At 40.3% G+C, this 15,330-nt stretch overlaps 1 protein-coding gene across 4 annotated transcripts in view; it reads right to left on the bottom strand.

Annotated features, from left to right (window-relative positions):
- Window positions 1-15,330, bottom strand: part of RFX4 (regulatory factor X4) — a 119,621-nt gene that overhangs the window by 26,801 nt on the left and 77,490 nt on the right. For all 4 annotated transcript variants that reach the window (XM_007670037.3, XM_007670038.4, XM_029079514.1 and 1 more), the window contains 5 exons: window positions 12,290-12,434; window positions 9,423-9,517; window positions 8,115-8,232; window positions 1,554-1,673; window positions 616-780 (listed from right to left, as the gene is read on the bottom strand). In XM_007670037.3, coding sequence (XP_007668227.1) covers window positions 616-780; window positions 1,554-1,673; window positions 8,115-8,232; window positions 9,423-9,517; window positions 12,290-12,434 — 643 coding nt within the window. The remainder of the gene's footprint in view (window positions 1-615; window positions 781-1,553; window positions 1,674-8,114; window positions 8,233-9,422; window positions 9,518-12,289; window positions 12,435-15,330) is intronic.

Below are 15,330 nucleotides of genomic sequence, written 5' to 3'. Positions count from 1 at the left end.
CTTAACAAATACCATTAATAAACCCCAGACTTATGAGTGGGCTATGAAACCAGTTAAACATGCTATAGGAGCAAAGTGGCCTAGTGAATACAGCAAGGTCCTGGGAGTCAGAAGGACCTAGGTTCTAATCCCGGTTCTGCCATTTGTTTGCTGTGTGACTTTGGGCAAGTCCCTTAACTCTTCTGTGCCTCAGTTACCTCATTTGCAAATCCCCATGTTATCTCCATGTGGGACATGGACTATGTCCAACTTGATTAACTTGTGTCTACCCCAGTGCTTAGTACCTTACCTGGCACATAGTAAGTGCTTAAGACAAACCATAAAAAGTAAAATAAAATAAAAAACAGAGGTAGGCCCAGGACAAGGCATTGTGCAAATTTAAAATCATTAGGTTTGCTATTACATTTCCAATGACCTCGGAAATGAATCAGAGGAAATCAAACAGCAATGACCTAGTGCTTCCATCATTCCCCCCGCTCCCCCCAACCCCTTCCGCGACAACGGGTTGGGTACTGGGCCTGATGGTTTTCAAACCAACTAGAGGCCCGAATATTTGGAAAAAAATATCTGGCTGCAATTATTCGTTCAGTTTTCACACGCAGATGGTTCACGTACCTGTTGTCGTTGCCATGCCGGTGTACTCCGGGGATGGGTTACTGATCGGTGAGGAGGCAGCCGGCACTTCTACAGAGGTGGCTGATTTGGCCGGTGAAAATGAAGGTACAGGGGAAGGTGTTGGTGGGGTCGGTTCTGCTAATACAATCTCGTCTCTAACATCGGCTGCAGAGACGAACATTGAAAAGAGAAGAAAATTACTAGCTGAATCACAAAGATATTTTTATTTTCTTGGTAGAGTTTGAAAAATCCCTTGTAATAACTATAAGCTCCAAGTAATGATTTTAATAATTTGTGTGTTGATCTTAGTTTTGGAAGACATCTAAATTTAGACCCCTTGGGATGGCCAATGAGGAATCAATTAACCAGGCTGTATAGAAATTAGGTTTACTTTGCCCAATTCCAGGACTGTTTCAAATCGATACTATTTTTGCTCATATCCTCTTCATCATTTAAACTCTGACTTCAGAGAGGAAACAGCCTCCACATCAGTCAGATGTTTTTCAGATCTGGAAAAACATAACAATCATTTTCATGAACCTTTCCTTGGTGCTGATTCATTAAGATGGAATGCTTACAGTGTGTTAGAAGTAACTCTGATTTGTTCCTGTCTCCCTTCCCTCCTCTGTTTCTCAATGTCTCAGCCACCAAATCCCACCACACTTACGTGGTCAGCATTGAAAAGTATTTCTTTAGATCTGCCAAATATCGCTTTCCTTTTTGACCTGGGCTAAAGCCTTCTCCCCCAGACTTTTTTAAGTTTTTAAAATGAGACTCTGACTTTATTCAGATATTTGCCTACACACTCACCTACACACAACTGCACCATTCAAAAATGAGAAAAAGGCATTAGTAATTTCATTCAATGCACTCCCTGGTACACTGATTCACTTATCATGAAGTCACAGGAAAAACTACCAGTAAAGATAAAGGCTTACCAGTGCTTCCTTCCCCCTTCATGGCCCTCATTAGCTCATTGGCTCTCTCCTGGCAGTGCAGTGATTCTAACAGGTACAGCACATAGTCATCAAACATCAAGTGAATAAGGTGAAAAGACCCTGGGAAATGAATATCAAGACAAATAAAGAGTCAGCATTGTGTTTCCTAACCCAATTTAATCTAAATTTTAAAAAACGTTTTTCTGATTTAGTGCTTGGCCTAAATATTTCCAAGTCCTTGCTCTTGACACCTCAAGGTTCTGACTTAAGAAATTAGGAGGTAGCATAGCTTCCCCAAGAAGTTCATCTTTCACTTGGAGGATAATGTCCTTTTTTCCAGTGTTATAGTCTTCAGAGGCCTAAAACTCAATGGTGGCTGGGAGAGTGGTGAAGAATCTTGGACTCTGAGAAACAGTTTTAATGAGAAATATTTTACTCCCTCTAGACTTTAAGCTTGTGATGGCAGGGAATGTGTCTGTCATATTGTGATATTATACACTCCCAAGCACTTAGTACAGTGCTCTACACACAGTAAACACTCAATAAATACAATTAACTGACTGACTACTCTCTATAACTATTGCTCCAAAACATTTTCTCCCTCATTCTTTCTCTTCCCCAAAGTAATGTATCTAAGCCCTCCACTTCCTAGTTCACAGTATAAAATGATAGGGGGAAGTGAAGGGTGATGGAAAAGCCTGAATAGGGGTTCTTGGACCTTTCTCCCCACATTTCAGGCCTAGCTGGAAACCCTCCATCTTCTCTCTTAACTCCCAAAGGGTTACTGCCCCAACCACTTCCTTTCTTCATCCTCCCACCTACAGTCCTGAAGAAAAAGCTGGTGTGAAGTGGTGGGTGGGCAGCATGGAGGGAGAAAGATTGGAAAGAAGCAGGGTTGTCTGGCTAGCAGCAGATCAAAGGCAAGCTGTTGGTCTGGCCAGGAAAGGAAGCCACAGCTGGGAGCACTGATTTAGTGTTTTTAGGTCTTGTCTGCAGTTGACAGCTCAGTAGGTGACTTTTCAAAGAGCTGACTATCAGCTGAAAATAACTGGACATCTTGGGATGCCAAATATGGCCTCGATAACCGCCGTGATTCAATATTTGTGCTCTTTGGAAATGAGACCGTTGGGTTGGTCCAACTTTCCTCCATAATGGAGGCGAGAACTGAAAATAGAGAAACATTCCAGACTATTTTAAGTATACAAAGGGAACTTGATTAATCATTTTAATGAACATGAAGACTTGAACAAAGGTCCAAAATTAATAATGATCATTAGAATCTTCTCTTTCATTTATTTGGGGCAGGAAGATGAAACAAAGAGTAGCCCAGAGCCCCTCCTTTATACTCCTTTTATGTGACTGGCACGGGGATTTGGATTTCCAAACTGTGGACAATGGGAGGAGAGGAGGAGGAGAGCAGAAAAGCTCTTTAAAATCTAACGGGTGCCAGGCCATATGGTTAAGCTACAAATCTTTTTCTTGGTTCACAAGATTTCTCTGCTATCATGAAATTTCAAGCTTGGAGAAGGAAATTGAGAGTTGAGACTGGGGGGAAAGACACTTTAAAGAGAAGAAATTGGAGAAACTCTCGGAGAAGCAAACCCACCATGGGAAAGCATCAGAGAAAAATAGGCAAAATAAGAATTTTCCATAGACCGAAAGCTTGTGGGTATGGTTTGCACCTACCAACTCTGTTGTATTTTATTTTCCTAAGTGGTTAGTATAGTGCATAGCACGCAGAAAGCACTCAATAAATACCATCGACTGATAAGGAACCAAAAGGACCTTTATCGCAATGCAAATAGAAAATCTGGTGAGACAGGAAGATTTAAGAGAACACATCTGTCATTTGATTGGCACAACAGACCCAAAACTTTACCCTGCTTCCCTGAGAGCAATAGCCACTGGATCTTGGAACGATATTTCAAAGGAGATTACGAACTCTCCATACTTGGAGGTCTTCAGTTCAAGTGTATTCCTGCCTGAAGGTGGGGATATTGGTAGAAGACCTCAATTAATTAAGCTTTGGTATTTATTGAGCAACCAGTGTGTTCAGAGCACTATACTACACACTTGGGAGAGTACAGTACAGTAGCGTTGATAGAAACACAATCCCTGTCCACAGGAACTGTTTGTTGCTGTTTCCATCTGCTGTTCTGGAAACCTTGTCAGACTACTTTGGCTTAATTTTCATTTAGCTTTTGAAACTGCACCTGCTTAAAGAGCAAATGATGCAGACAACTCATTTGGTTTGTGTGATACAGCCAAATTAGGGGAAAATGCTGGAGGTGGTGAGGGGTGTGGAAAAATGGACCTTATGCTGTATGACAGCAGAATGATATAGATCCAGGAGGACATGAAGCTAGGATGGTATACCTTAAACAAGAGGAAAGAGGGAGATATGAAAATATCAAACTTATTTAATATTTTATTGTCATTATACATTTTGTTCTATCCTGTAGGCATACCGTATGTTTTCAGTCAACAGCAAAAAAACTATTTACTGAGGGCCAAAAGAGTACCTAAACTTGTGGTGGACTTGCACATGCTCAGTCATTTTGTGCTATTATATGAAACCTTGTTCTACATTTTTGTCTCTGAGCATGTGGGAATTAGGAATGTTAGAGAAGCAATTTAAAAGGCCCAATGCCATTATGCGCTGCTACCTAGTAATTAGGTTTTCAAAGCCCTCCTAGGACGAACAGCCCGCTTCTTCTTTTGGCTATAGTTCTGGGGACCATTCCCTGGTCAATGCATGTGTAGCTTCCACAAACATTAATGGGAGTTATGTCCACAAGCTGGCGGGAGAATAGATGCCTTTGTGCCTTTGATGCAAGGCTAGGAAGGGGCATTTAAAGAAATAAACACATGAGCAATGATGTGTAAACCTGCCACTTTGGCCAACAAACATGGGCCTGTTTTTTAAAACCCTTTCTACTGGAGGGCTTGCGGAAAACTGAAACCAAAAGGGCAATTTTCAAAATTCATTAAAAAAATGAAATTGGTGGCATCGTATCACTCAGTGAAATGCAAATTAATGTCAGAATAAAAACAAAAAGATTGAAATTTAAGTTTATTTATGGATTTTATGAGACATTATATTCAACATCAACTCATCTTTGCTTAGCCTTTTCCAAAAACTACTTTTCTACAGGCTTTAAGAGACTTCAGTGAAAATGAAAAAAGTAAAAGAGTCAAATCGAAGAATCATTCATTTAGGCAAATAGCATTTGAAAGAGTCTGCGCTGGAAAGAGGAAATGGAAATACCAATTGATCACTGTAATTGTCCATCCTCTCAGCTAAACGTTAACATTCTACCCTATTCGCTAGCCAAGGACCTTATAGAAGTTATGATACACAGATCTGGGGAAGGTTGTTGGAGTAAAGGGGACTGGAATAAGGGGAGAGAGTGGAGAATTCCTTTTCCTAATTGGCTGTTTTCATACTTGGAACACATCATCAAAACAGAGCCACCAACTGTGCCTTTGACACATACAGGCAGAGAAGGGGAGCAGAGCTTTTGTCTGCCACGATTCTTTAAACTTGTCTATCCACCCCTCTGATCCTACCCCCTACTCTTAAAAACTCGGCAATAAGTCAGATAAGTGGATCATTTCAGGTTATTTACTCAATAGACCCCAAGCTAAGCATTATTTCCATATTATGAAGTCCTTTCAAGGCTGGAATATACAGTAGAAGAGAAACTGGATATCACTTCTTTTCTCCTTTTACCAAACACATAAAACTGTTGCTATACACTTAAGCTTCCAATTCATACCAAAATTGCAAATGGTTAAGAAAAGCACAACTTTTTTTTAAAAGAGCATAACTATGTAATAAATTTTTACTCTCTTAATATCTTATGGCTACTATATGGATTTTTCTAAATAAAGAATAGGTCTCTATCGGGTAATTAGGGATTTTTTTAAAAATTGGGTTAATAAATCAGGTTTAAATTTCAAAACAAAGTGTGTTTGTTTTTATGATCTTCATTCAAAGTATTGACATGGCAAAGGTTCCTTTGGTAGTGTCACTTCTTTCCCACATTTGCAAATAACATAACAGGGTAAAAGAATGCTCAATATCATTGCTCCCTGTTGGCATACGTAACAGAGTTAAGGTTACCGTTCTAATTCAGAGTGTTAGACTACAGAGTAAATAAAAATTTACTAGTATCCAAATATTGTTTGAAAATGATAGCTCTAAATTAAAGCAAGAGCAATTATGATGCTCACAGAAGACATTAGCAAATACTGACCACAGATGCCAGTAACTGAAAAACCAGGATACCCTGAAAAACATAGACTGAGTCCTTTCAAATACCATATTCCTAATACATATTTCTTCTACTGTTGCCAGGGGAGATACTGACAATTCATCACCCAAATTTAATACATTGACTTAAATTAACAGAATATAGATTTATAAACAAACAAGTTCATTGAAGCAGTGAAAATGTGAAAATCTTCATTTTTTAATTGAATTTTTTCAACTTTCCTGGTTTAGTCCAAATTTTAAAATTTGATGGGAGAGAGGGTGGAGAGATAAGAAATCTGGTTTAAGTGAGTAAAACTCTAAAAATCTAAAAGTTGTGGTTCATCAATTAGGATAAGCACAAGTACCCTAAATTAAAATCCCAGTTAAGAGTAAAAATTTGCCACAACCATTCTGCTGCCCACATTCCTTTATTCCATCATAAGATAAACAAGGTATGCTTTCAAAATTACAATGATACAGTCTCTCTCTCTACTGCTAAATAATGTTATTAATATAATATTCAATTCAAAGCAGACAAGCCACTGAAATATGGCTAAAGGGGGAGAGTTATCTTACCTTTTATATGATTCTATTGCTATGATGGCAAAGTAGTGAAGAATGAAAATTTAAAAAATCATGTATTTAACAGAAAACATTTAGGCATAAATGATTTTTCCAAAAAAGTCGAGACCACTTGCTGATGCAAAATGTCCTGAGGTGTAAGTGATCTAAATGCCATGGTTAGCAGCCAAAAACAAACATGACTTTTAGTGTTATATTATCATAAATCTAAAACAAGATTTGCTACAATAGTATGGAAAAGTAAACAAAGAGCACTTGCATTAGTCTAGAAAAACCCTCAACCTGAAAGCAAGGAATTTTTCAAAAAGCTTTGATTTTATTTCTCCTTAATTTTACATGGCCATATATAAAGGTTGATAATACCAAACTAATCAATACAGAAAAAGATCAAGCTTCAACCAGAATTGGGCCCTTAGGATATGTCAGTCATCACCAGCAACATGAACGGAAGACATGGACAAATATCTGGTTAATTTGGGCCTCAAGTTGTTTTTAGGCAATTAATTGAGCAATATTTTTTTTTTAGGTTTGAATTAACACTGCATTTGCCACAATTCTGCATGTCATTATTAATACAGAATTGGCCACAGCATTGTCTCCAGTCTTTAATAAAAATCAAATGGTCCTTGACATATCTACCTGGATGTCCCACCGACATCTCAAATTAAGCATATCCAAAACTGAACCCCTTATCTTTCCATCCAAACCCTGTCCTCCCCTTGAATTTCCCATCACTGTAGACACCACTATCCTCCCTACCTCACAAGCCTATAACCTCGGCACTGTCCTCAACTCATCTCTCTCATCATAATAATAATGGTATTTGTTAAGCGCTTGCTATGTGCCAAACATTGGCCTTTCCACCCCCATATTTTTCTAACTTCACAACATTGCTAAAATCCAGCCATCCAAACTGCTTCACACCAATCAAAGCACGTATCCTATCCTGTCTTTACTGCATCTGCCTTCTCACTCACCTCCTGACTTTCTGTCTCCCCATTCCAATCCATAATTCACTCTGCTGCCCAGATCATTTCTCAGCTAAAAAGTTCAATTCATGTCTCCCCACTCCTCAAGAACTCCCAATGGCTGCCCATCCACCTCCACATCAAACAGAAACTCCTGCGCATTGGCTTTAAAGCACTCAATCAGTTTGTCCTGTCCCACCTCACCTCACTAATCTCCTACCTCAGCCCAGTCCTCACACTCTGCTTCCCTAGCTCCAGCTTAGTCACTGTGACTCGATGACGTCTATCTCGCCACCGACCCCTTTCCCACGTCCTCCCCCTAGCCTGGAACTCCCTCCCCCTCCCTATAAGCCGGACCGTAGTTCTCTCCAGCTTCAAATCAATCAGTCATATCTACTGAGGGCTTGCTGTGTGCACAGCACTGTACTAAACACTTGGGAGAGTTCAATAAGAGCATTACTAAGGTCGCATCTCCAAGCGGTCTTCCTCGATTAAGCCCTCTTTTCCCCGGCTCACTCTCCCTTCTGCTTCGTCTGTGCATTTCAACCTGTGACCTTTAGACACCCAACAAACAACTGTCAGTAAAAACCCATGTACACTGCATTTCTCCAGATGAAATATTATTCGAACTGAGGCTATTTTCTGTTTAAAAGATGTCAGGAGAGGCAATATAAAAACAAGACATAGGAATGCTTTCAATAGATCTCAGGTGCAGAGTGTGCACACTGACAGAGAAATAAAATTTGAATATACCAAAACTGGGTGCACTGTGCAAAGTCATGTCACGAATAACTCTTGTGCCAAAACACGACCACATCAGAAGGAACTGCTGGGCTACTTTCTTCAAAGAACCTTGTCGCTTGGCAGCTACCTATAAGAAAATACATAATTTTAAGAAAGTAAGTTTAAGATTGACTAAATTTTAACGCCTTCATGGAAAAGAAAAAGAGTGGTAACAGCTCTGCTCCATCCCGGGAAGGATTTAAACAGTGGCAGCAGCATGAGGCCACCTGACTTTTCAGAAGGTTGGAAAGGTCACCACCACTGCTGCAGCTTTAATTCAATGTGACTTCTGATCTAAGATATGTAAGCTCATTTTAGGCAGGAAACGTGACTGCTAATTTCTCTTGTACTCTCCCAAATACTTAGAACAGTGCTCTGCACACATGAGCACTCACTGAACACCACTGATTGATTTATTAAGGCACCCAAAACCCGGCTGCTCCTATGGTGTTTATCATTGCCTTTTATATTTTTGTTTTCTTTTTTCTTGTATGTCTGTCATTCCCCCGCCTCCCCCCCTCCGCTTCCATTACTCATAGACTGTGAGCCCCTTGGGGACAAGGATCAAGTAACATTAGAAATAGTAGCAGTAATAGCATTTATTGAGCATCCGCTTGGTGCAGTGATCTGTATAAGGGGTTTGGGAAGTGCAAATTAAATGACACATGTCCTGCCTGAAAGAAGCTTATATTCCAGTGGAGGAACAAAAATAAAAATATTTACAACTTGAGAGATGAGAATAAATAACTGAGCATACACACACACAGACACACACACACATATGCTACATAGGGTATCCATGCCATTCACTTCACTTCTTTTCCAACAATTAGAACATTTCTTTGCACAGGGCAGGTACTTGTTGTTGTGGTGCTTGTTAAACCCTTACCATGTGCCAGGCTTTGAATTAAGCACTAGGATAATCACAAACTAATCAGATCGGACACAGCCTATACCTCAAGTGGGGCACTCAGTCTTAATCCCCATTTTACAGAGGAGGTAACTGAGGTCCGGAGGAATTAAATGACTTGCCTGAGGTCACAGAGCAGAGCCGGGATTAGAACCCACCTCCTTCTGACTCTCAGGTCCGAGTTCTATCCGCTAGGTAGGTAGTGAATAAATTCTATTACTGCTACTAATATGTATAAAAACATCTCCATCTGCATGCAGTTCCATTTTATTAATATTCTGAACATTTAATAAAAATGAATGTTTGACTTCATTTTTGGTGCAATAGATGCAAGAGAATAGCACAAGATTGCACTAAAGATCACCCACCTTTACCACACATCTGTCCACCATGGTATCCAGCCACTCAATGTAGGACTCTATGGGTGATTGTTCTTCCAGGAGATGATCGAACTCTTGATATACTATCAAACAAATGAGGACTGGGTCAAAAAATCTCACTGGTCAAGAGGGAGCCAGTCTTGACTTTAAAAAACAAAGAAATTAAAAAAGGATAGCAAATGCCCCCCCACTGCAGAATACTTTGAACGCTTACACATCCTAAATATCAGGACTAATATAAACTACTCCTGACACCACTTAAAATTAGCTCTTTAGGAACTGAAGAAAATGATATTTAGAAAGGATGTCACACAGAAGCCTGTGTTATGTCTCTATGAGTGAAAATGTCATCCATGAAAATAATTTCTCAGTGCATCAATTATCTTTAATAAACGTAATTGTTGGCTATTGGTGTAACCATCTGCTTCACACCAATAAGGGTCCTGAACAATGTACTTCACAAAATTTCTTTCATTATTTTCAACAAATCTTTTAGGAAGACATTTACATGTAGGAGTTCAGTTTATCAATGTAAACAAGGATGAAATTTCTGGACCTCTCAGGGAATTTCTCCATTTCTTAGCTCAAGAACCTCTCAGGGAATTTCTCCATTTCTTAGCTCAAGAACTGGCTCCAGAAAATCATAATTCAAATTAGGCTGACATGCTCCCAGCTCACAGAGAGTGCACTGGTAGAAAACTCAGGCCCATTTGTCTTAATTAAACTGCCTCATGTTATTTGTTGTTAATGTAGTCCAGCTGGGATGTCCTAAACTTGAAAGCAACTCCAAAAATTACTTTATATATACATCTTATCATTTTAGTTCACCTGTAAATAATTACCCAGGATGTGGATAATAATAATAATAATAATGTTGGTATTTGTTAAGCACTTACTATGTGCAGAGCACTGTTCTAAGTGCTGGGGTAGATACAGGGTAATCAGATTGTCCCACATGAGGCTCACAGTCTTTCATCCCCATTTTACAGATGAGGGAACTGAGGCCCAGAGAAGTGAAGTGACTTGCCCACAGTCACACAGCTGACAAGTGGCGGAGCTGGGATTCAAACCCATGACCTCTGATTCCCAAGCCCTTGCTCTTTCCACTGAGCCACACTGCTTCCCCTCCTGTGATCCAATTTTAAAACTCTCACAGTTACATGTTGGTCTTCTCTGTGACTGTGAATGCAGAAGAACCTTCAGCCTGCCTGAGTTGCCACTGGATCCAAGAGTCTCCAGTGTTCTGGAACTCCTTTTCCCTTGCTCAAAACTAGAGTGGCCATTTGTCTGGTCTTCAGTTGACCTGTCCCCCATCAAGACTGATATGGCATCAGGCCCCTTTCTGGCTAGGATTTTTACTTGAAAAATGCCCACTCTCCCTGGGGCTTGATTTCTGCCACTGACTCTCATGGTTTGGAAGAGGTGCCCGTGTTTAAAAGGACCTGGGAGGGGAAGGCAATGGGCTCTGGAGTAATAATAATAATGATGGTACTGGTTAGGTGCTTACTATGTGCTAAGCACTATTCTAAGCACTCAGCTGGGGGCAATACAAGATAATCAGGTTGACTCACATGGGGCTCACAGTCTTAATCCCCATTTTACAGATGAGGGAACTGAGGCCCAGAGAAGTGAAGTGACTTGCCCAAAGTCACACAGCTGACAAGTGGCGGAGCCAGGATTAGAATCCATGACTTCTGACTCACAAGCCATTGATCCACGCTGCTTCTCTAAGTGAGAGCTCTCTCCACCGGCAACATGCTCCAGGTTCTGCAGATTTCCACAAAATAGCTTTTTTGTGTGTCCTTTAGACACTTTTAAGCAATATAAACTGTCTATATAAATAGTGCCAAAAAGACACCCGAAAAGGTGTTTTGCGGAAATCTGCAGAACCTAGGGCATATATACACACACATAAACATATACAAACACTTACGAATAAATATACATGTATATAAAATGTACAGCACACCCCATGCTTCTGGGTTGCCAGAAGAGTGTCTGGGATTCTTGACTGCCATCAGAGGTCACCCGCTCTGAAATAGCCCAAGACCTACCTGTCCCCCAGGAAGTGCCAACGGAGGTCTAGTCACCTGTTTGATTTATGAATCATTTGTTGTTTTGCCATGTCCCCTGCTTCCCCTTCAAGTAGTGAGAGAAATGTGAGTGAACTATGCCTCTCTTCTTAGTTTTACAACCTGTGGGAGTACAATTCTATGGGACTAGAGGAAAGGGGTGGGAAAGCTCCAAATGACGCCTTCTACTTGGGACAGAACTTGAGCCTCTCCAGATAAGAAATAGCAGTGGCAGTGGTGTTCATGGAGGCACAGGGGTCGACAGTTTTGTCAAGGAAAGAACTGGGGGGTTGTTCTCAGTATAGGCTCTCATGAAAGCCACCACTGCTTGACGATTGGCAGCTGGTGGGACTCACCTAGGAGTTTCGCCCCAGCTCCGCACGTGCCCTGGCCTGACAAGGCCTCTAGCCCTTGAGGTACGCTGGACCTAATGTCTTTTTCATCCCCAACTATCTTTATGGGTTACAAATAATCCCAGAATTGGCCAAAGGAAGCGTGCATGAGTTACAGGAGGGTTTAGGTGGAGGCGAGAGAATTTTGGCCCTGGGGGCTCCCTTCAGCCCAGCTAACCCAGGATACTTAATGGCCTCAATCTGAACCTGGGCACGTACTTCCAGGTAGGTTTACACTGGATGGGAATCCGGCCCTATCTGGTCCATTAATGATTCATTTTCCATTATCATTCCATTAGCATCCCTTCACAAAACGTAGCGACTAGTGGCTGACTACCAGAGTAAGGATTACATCGCCATCACACCGAAAACAGGTTGTTGTTAACCTTACACTGTATGATGAGTTTTCTGTGTTCATCCCGAGAGTCCTCCATGGTGTAAAGTGTCTGTTTGGTGATGCTATTCAGATCCACATTCCTCCAGTCCTCCAGCATTTGAAAAGTAATGTCTGCACTGTGGATCACGGTTCTTGAGGCCTATAATCCATTCCAATCAATCCGTTAGAGCATGGTTTATTAGGTCCAAAGCCCTTGCATATTATCCCATTGTATTCTTCCGTGGGGCCCCTTGCTCAGATATAGCCTAAACAGCCAAGACTTGCCAGTTTCATGGACAAGCCTAATGTCAGTTTTAAACTATGTCACACGTGAAAACATGTTACAGAGTTGTTAATTTCTTACCAATTCCAGTCGTATCACACTCAAAATCTGGCATTAAGGGAATTGGGCATTAGTGTCTTTGGCTACAGTTGTGCCCAAAGGTTCTGAAAAGAGGTAGGTTGAATTTGTGCAACAGGTTTTTTTTTCCCCTTTCAATTCAATCACGTTTACTGAGCACTTACTGTGTGCAAAACACTGTACTAAGCGCTTGGGAGAGTATAATATGACAAGGGACACATTCCCTGCCCATAATGAGCTCACAGCTGTTAAAATTGTATCATTAAGAATACCTTCTAGTTATCTTGGGCACCTAAACAGTGCTTGGGAGAGTACAATATAACAAAGTTGGTAAATGCACCATTCCCTACCCAGAGTGAGCTCTGCTTTCTCCCATTCCATAGCTTGCCTGGATTCTTGTAATTGCCTGACTCCCCCCAGGAAAGTAGGTGCATGCAACAGGTCTTGGGCAGGAATAGAGAGGGAAGGAAAGAGGGGAATGTAAAATCTTGAGTGAGGCTCGATTAAACAATGTGGTGACAGGCTTGAAGGAGGGATTAATGCTTTGTTGTTCCATAAATATCTGTTTTATCTGAATGGAAGAAATTCTGTTTCATGCTTAAAGTGAAGCTTTTCCTTTGTTGATTCAGGCCAACCACAACCTTTTCTCCTGTAAAACTGTCTTTCTCTGAACATGGGATGCCACTAAATCAGACAAACACTTGCTTCCAAGAAATATTTTTTTCTATTCTTTCTTTTAGTCATTCAGAGTTAGTGAAAAATATTTTCATTCTATAACTAGAACCCCAGTGGAGTTTTTGCTTTTCTTTTTAAATGGGCCAGACACAGTACTAAGTGCTCGGATAGAGACAAGTTAGTCAGGTTGGACATGGTTCCTGTTCCACAAGGAGATCACAGTCTAAGTAGGAGGGAGAACAGTATTCTATAGTATTTCCTCCCAAAAAGAAGCTGCTAAGATACTCCAGTAGAAGAGCAAATCAAGTTGTTCCAACCCCACCATGTCCTGACACTTGGGAACATTGGGAATGAAGCCAGCTCTCTAGAACAGGTTAGAAGAAATCAATCAATTGAATTTACTGAGCGCTTTATGTGTGATGTGAGGTACTAAGCACTTAGGAGACTAAAAGAGTAGTGAACATGTTTCCTGCCCACAACGAGTTTACAGTTCTGGCTCCAGGAAGAAGGTGACTAATCTTTTCAGGATTGTGCACGTGTAATGGAAATAAATGTCCAGCTGCCTCTGTTTCTGTGATGTTGGCAGAAAATATTTTGTTTGCATCTCCTATGTGACTACATCCTCAGACTTTCCAGGGAAGTTGGATTTTTTTAAGGAAAAGGAGAAGTTGGCTACATTACAAAATGTCATAATCACTGTTTAATAGAAATCAACTGTAACTTCCATTGCAAACACATCAATTGAGGCAGTTAAAAATCCATACTGAAAACAAACATCACAACAGCATGTTTCTTCTACCTTTTTTTTTTGAAAAAATAAATCAGTAAATAAATAAAGGAAAGCCATTCCTGGATTATTTACTGATAGTTTTTAAATTCATCTCTGCTGAAACAGAGGTTGGATAAGAATTCAATTACACATGGAAAAATCTGAGTGCCTCATCCTAAGCAGAAGTTCCATATGTTAATTTAAAGGGAAAAGAGATATGTTCCTTTACCTCCTGGGCATCAAACTGGTAAATTCTGCAAACCCTACAAATAAGGCCAATACAAAATGAGACCTGACGGATACTAAATTGAATTCAACCTTGACTAAGGATTAAAGACCTGCCTTAAAATGAAGACATTTCCAAATGGTGCAATTAATTACAGATTGGAAAATAAGGGAAAACCTAAGTGAAAAAAGATGCAGTTTCTGATTCAGAAGATAATAAAAAAATCCTCCAGAGGGAAGACCCTCTCTGAGCTTGTCTGAACCATCAAGGTCTCTGAAAAGTGATTTCTCCAGGTTGCTACGTAGGATGCAACTATTCATTCATTCAATTGTATTTATTGAGCACTTACCGTGTGCAGAGCACTGTACTGAGCGCTTGGAAAGTACAATTCAGCAAGAGACAACCCCTGCCTACAACTGTAATTTAAAAAAAAAACCAGCAAGAAGTTCTCCAAAGTATAAGTGGAATTTGTGTAAATTTCCACTCACGACTGAAACAAAGTGGCCTTTTGGAGTCAAACCTAAATAATTTTGAACGATAGTATTCATAATCACATGGTTTACTCACAGAGTACTCTGGAACACAAAATAACTGTCACCTGCACATTCCTCAGAGAGCACTTTTCCCCTGGTGTAACTTGTCACTTTTGGATGCAAACATGCTTTCCTGGGTCTCAAGGGGTACTGGTTAAATTGACTTTGCCTGAAAATCCATTAGAAAACACCTACATGTGTCTAGCTCTGTTTGCAGCCAAAATGCAGAGCATGTAAAAGCTTGATATAAAGAGAGTAATAAAATTCCAAAAAATACATGTAATGGATGCTTGTTATGTTGAAAAATAATAATAATAATGGCACTTGCTAAGCATTTACTATGTGCCAAGCACTGTTCTAAGTGCTGGGGTAGATATAAATTAATCAGGTTAGACACAGTCCCTGTCCTACATGAGGCTCATACTTTTAAACCTCATCTTACAAAGGAGGTAACTGAGGCACAGAGAATTTAAGTGACTTGCCCAAGGTCAC

Source organism: Ornithorhynchus anatinus, chromosome 14, assembly GCF_004115215.2.
Source record: "Ornithorhynchus anatinus isolate Pmale09 chromosome 14, mOrnAna1.pri.v4, whole genome shotgun sequence".
NCBI classification, from domain to species: domain Eukaryota; kingdom Metazoa; phylum Chordata; class Mammalia; order Monotremata; family Ornithorhynchidae; genus Ornithorhynchus; species Ornithorhynchus anatinus.
This window is presented reverse-complemented; position numbering and strand designations above follow the sequence as displayed.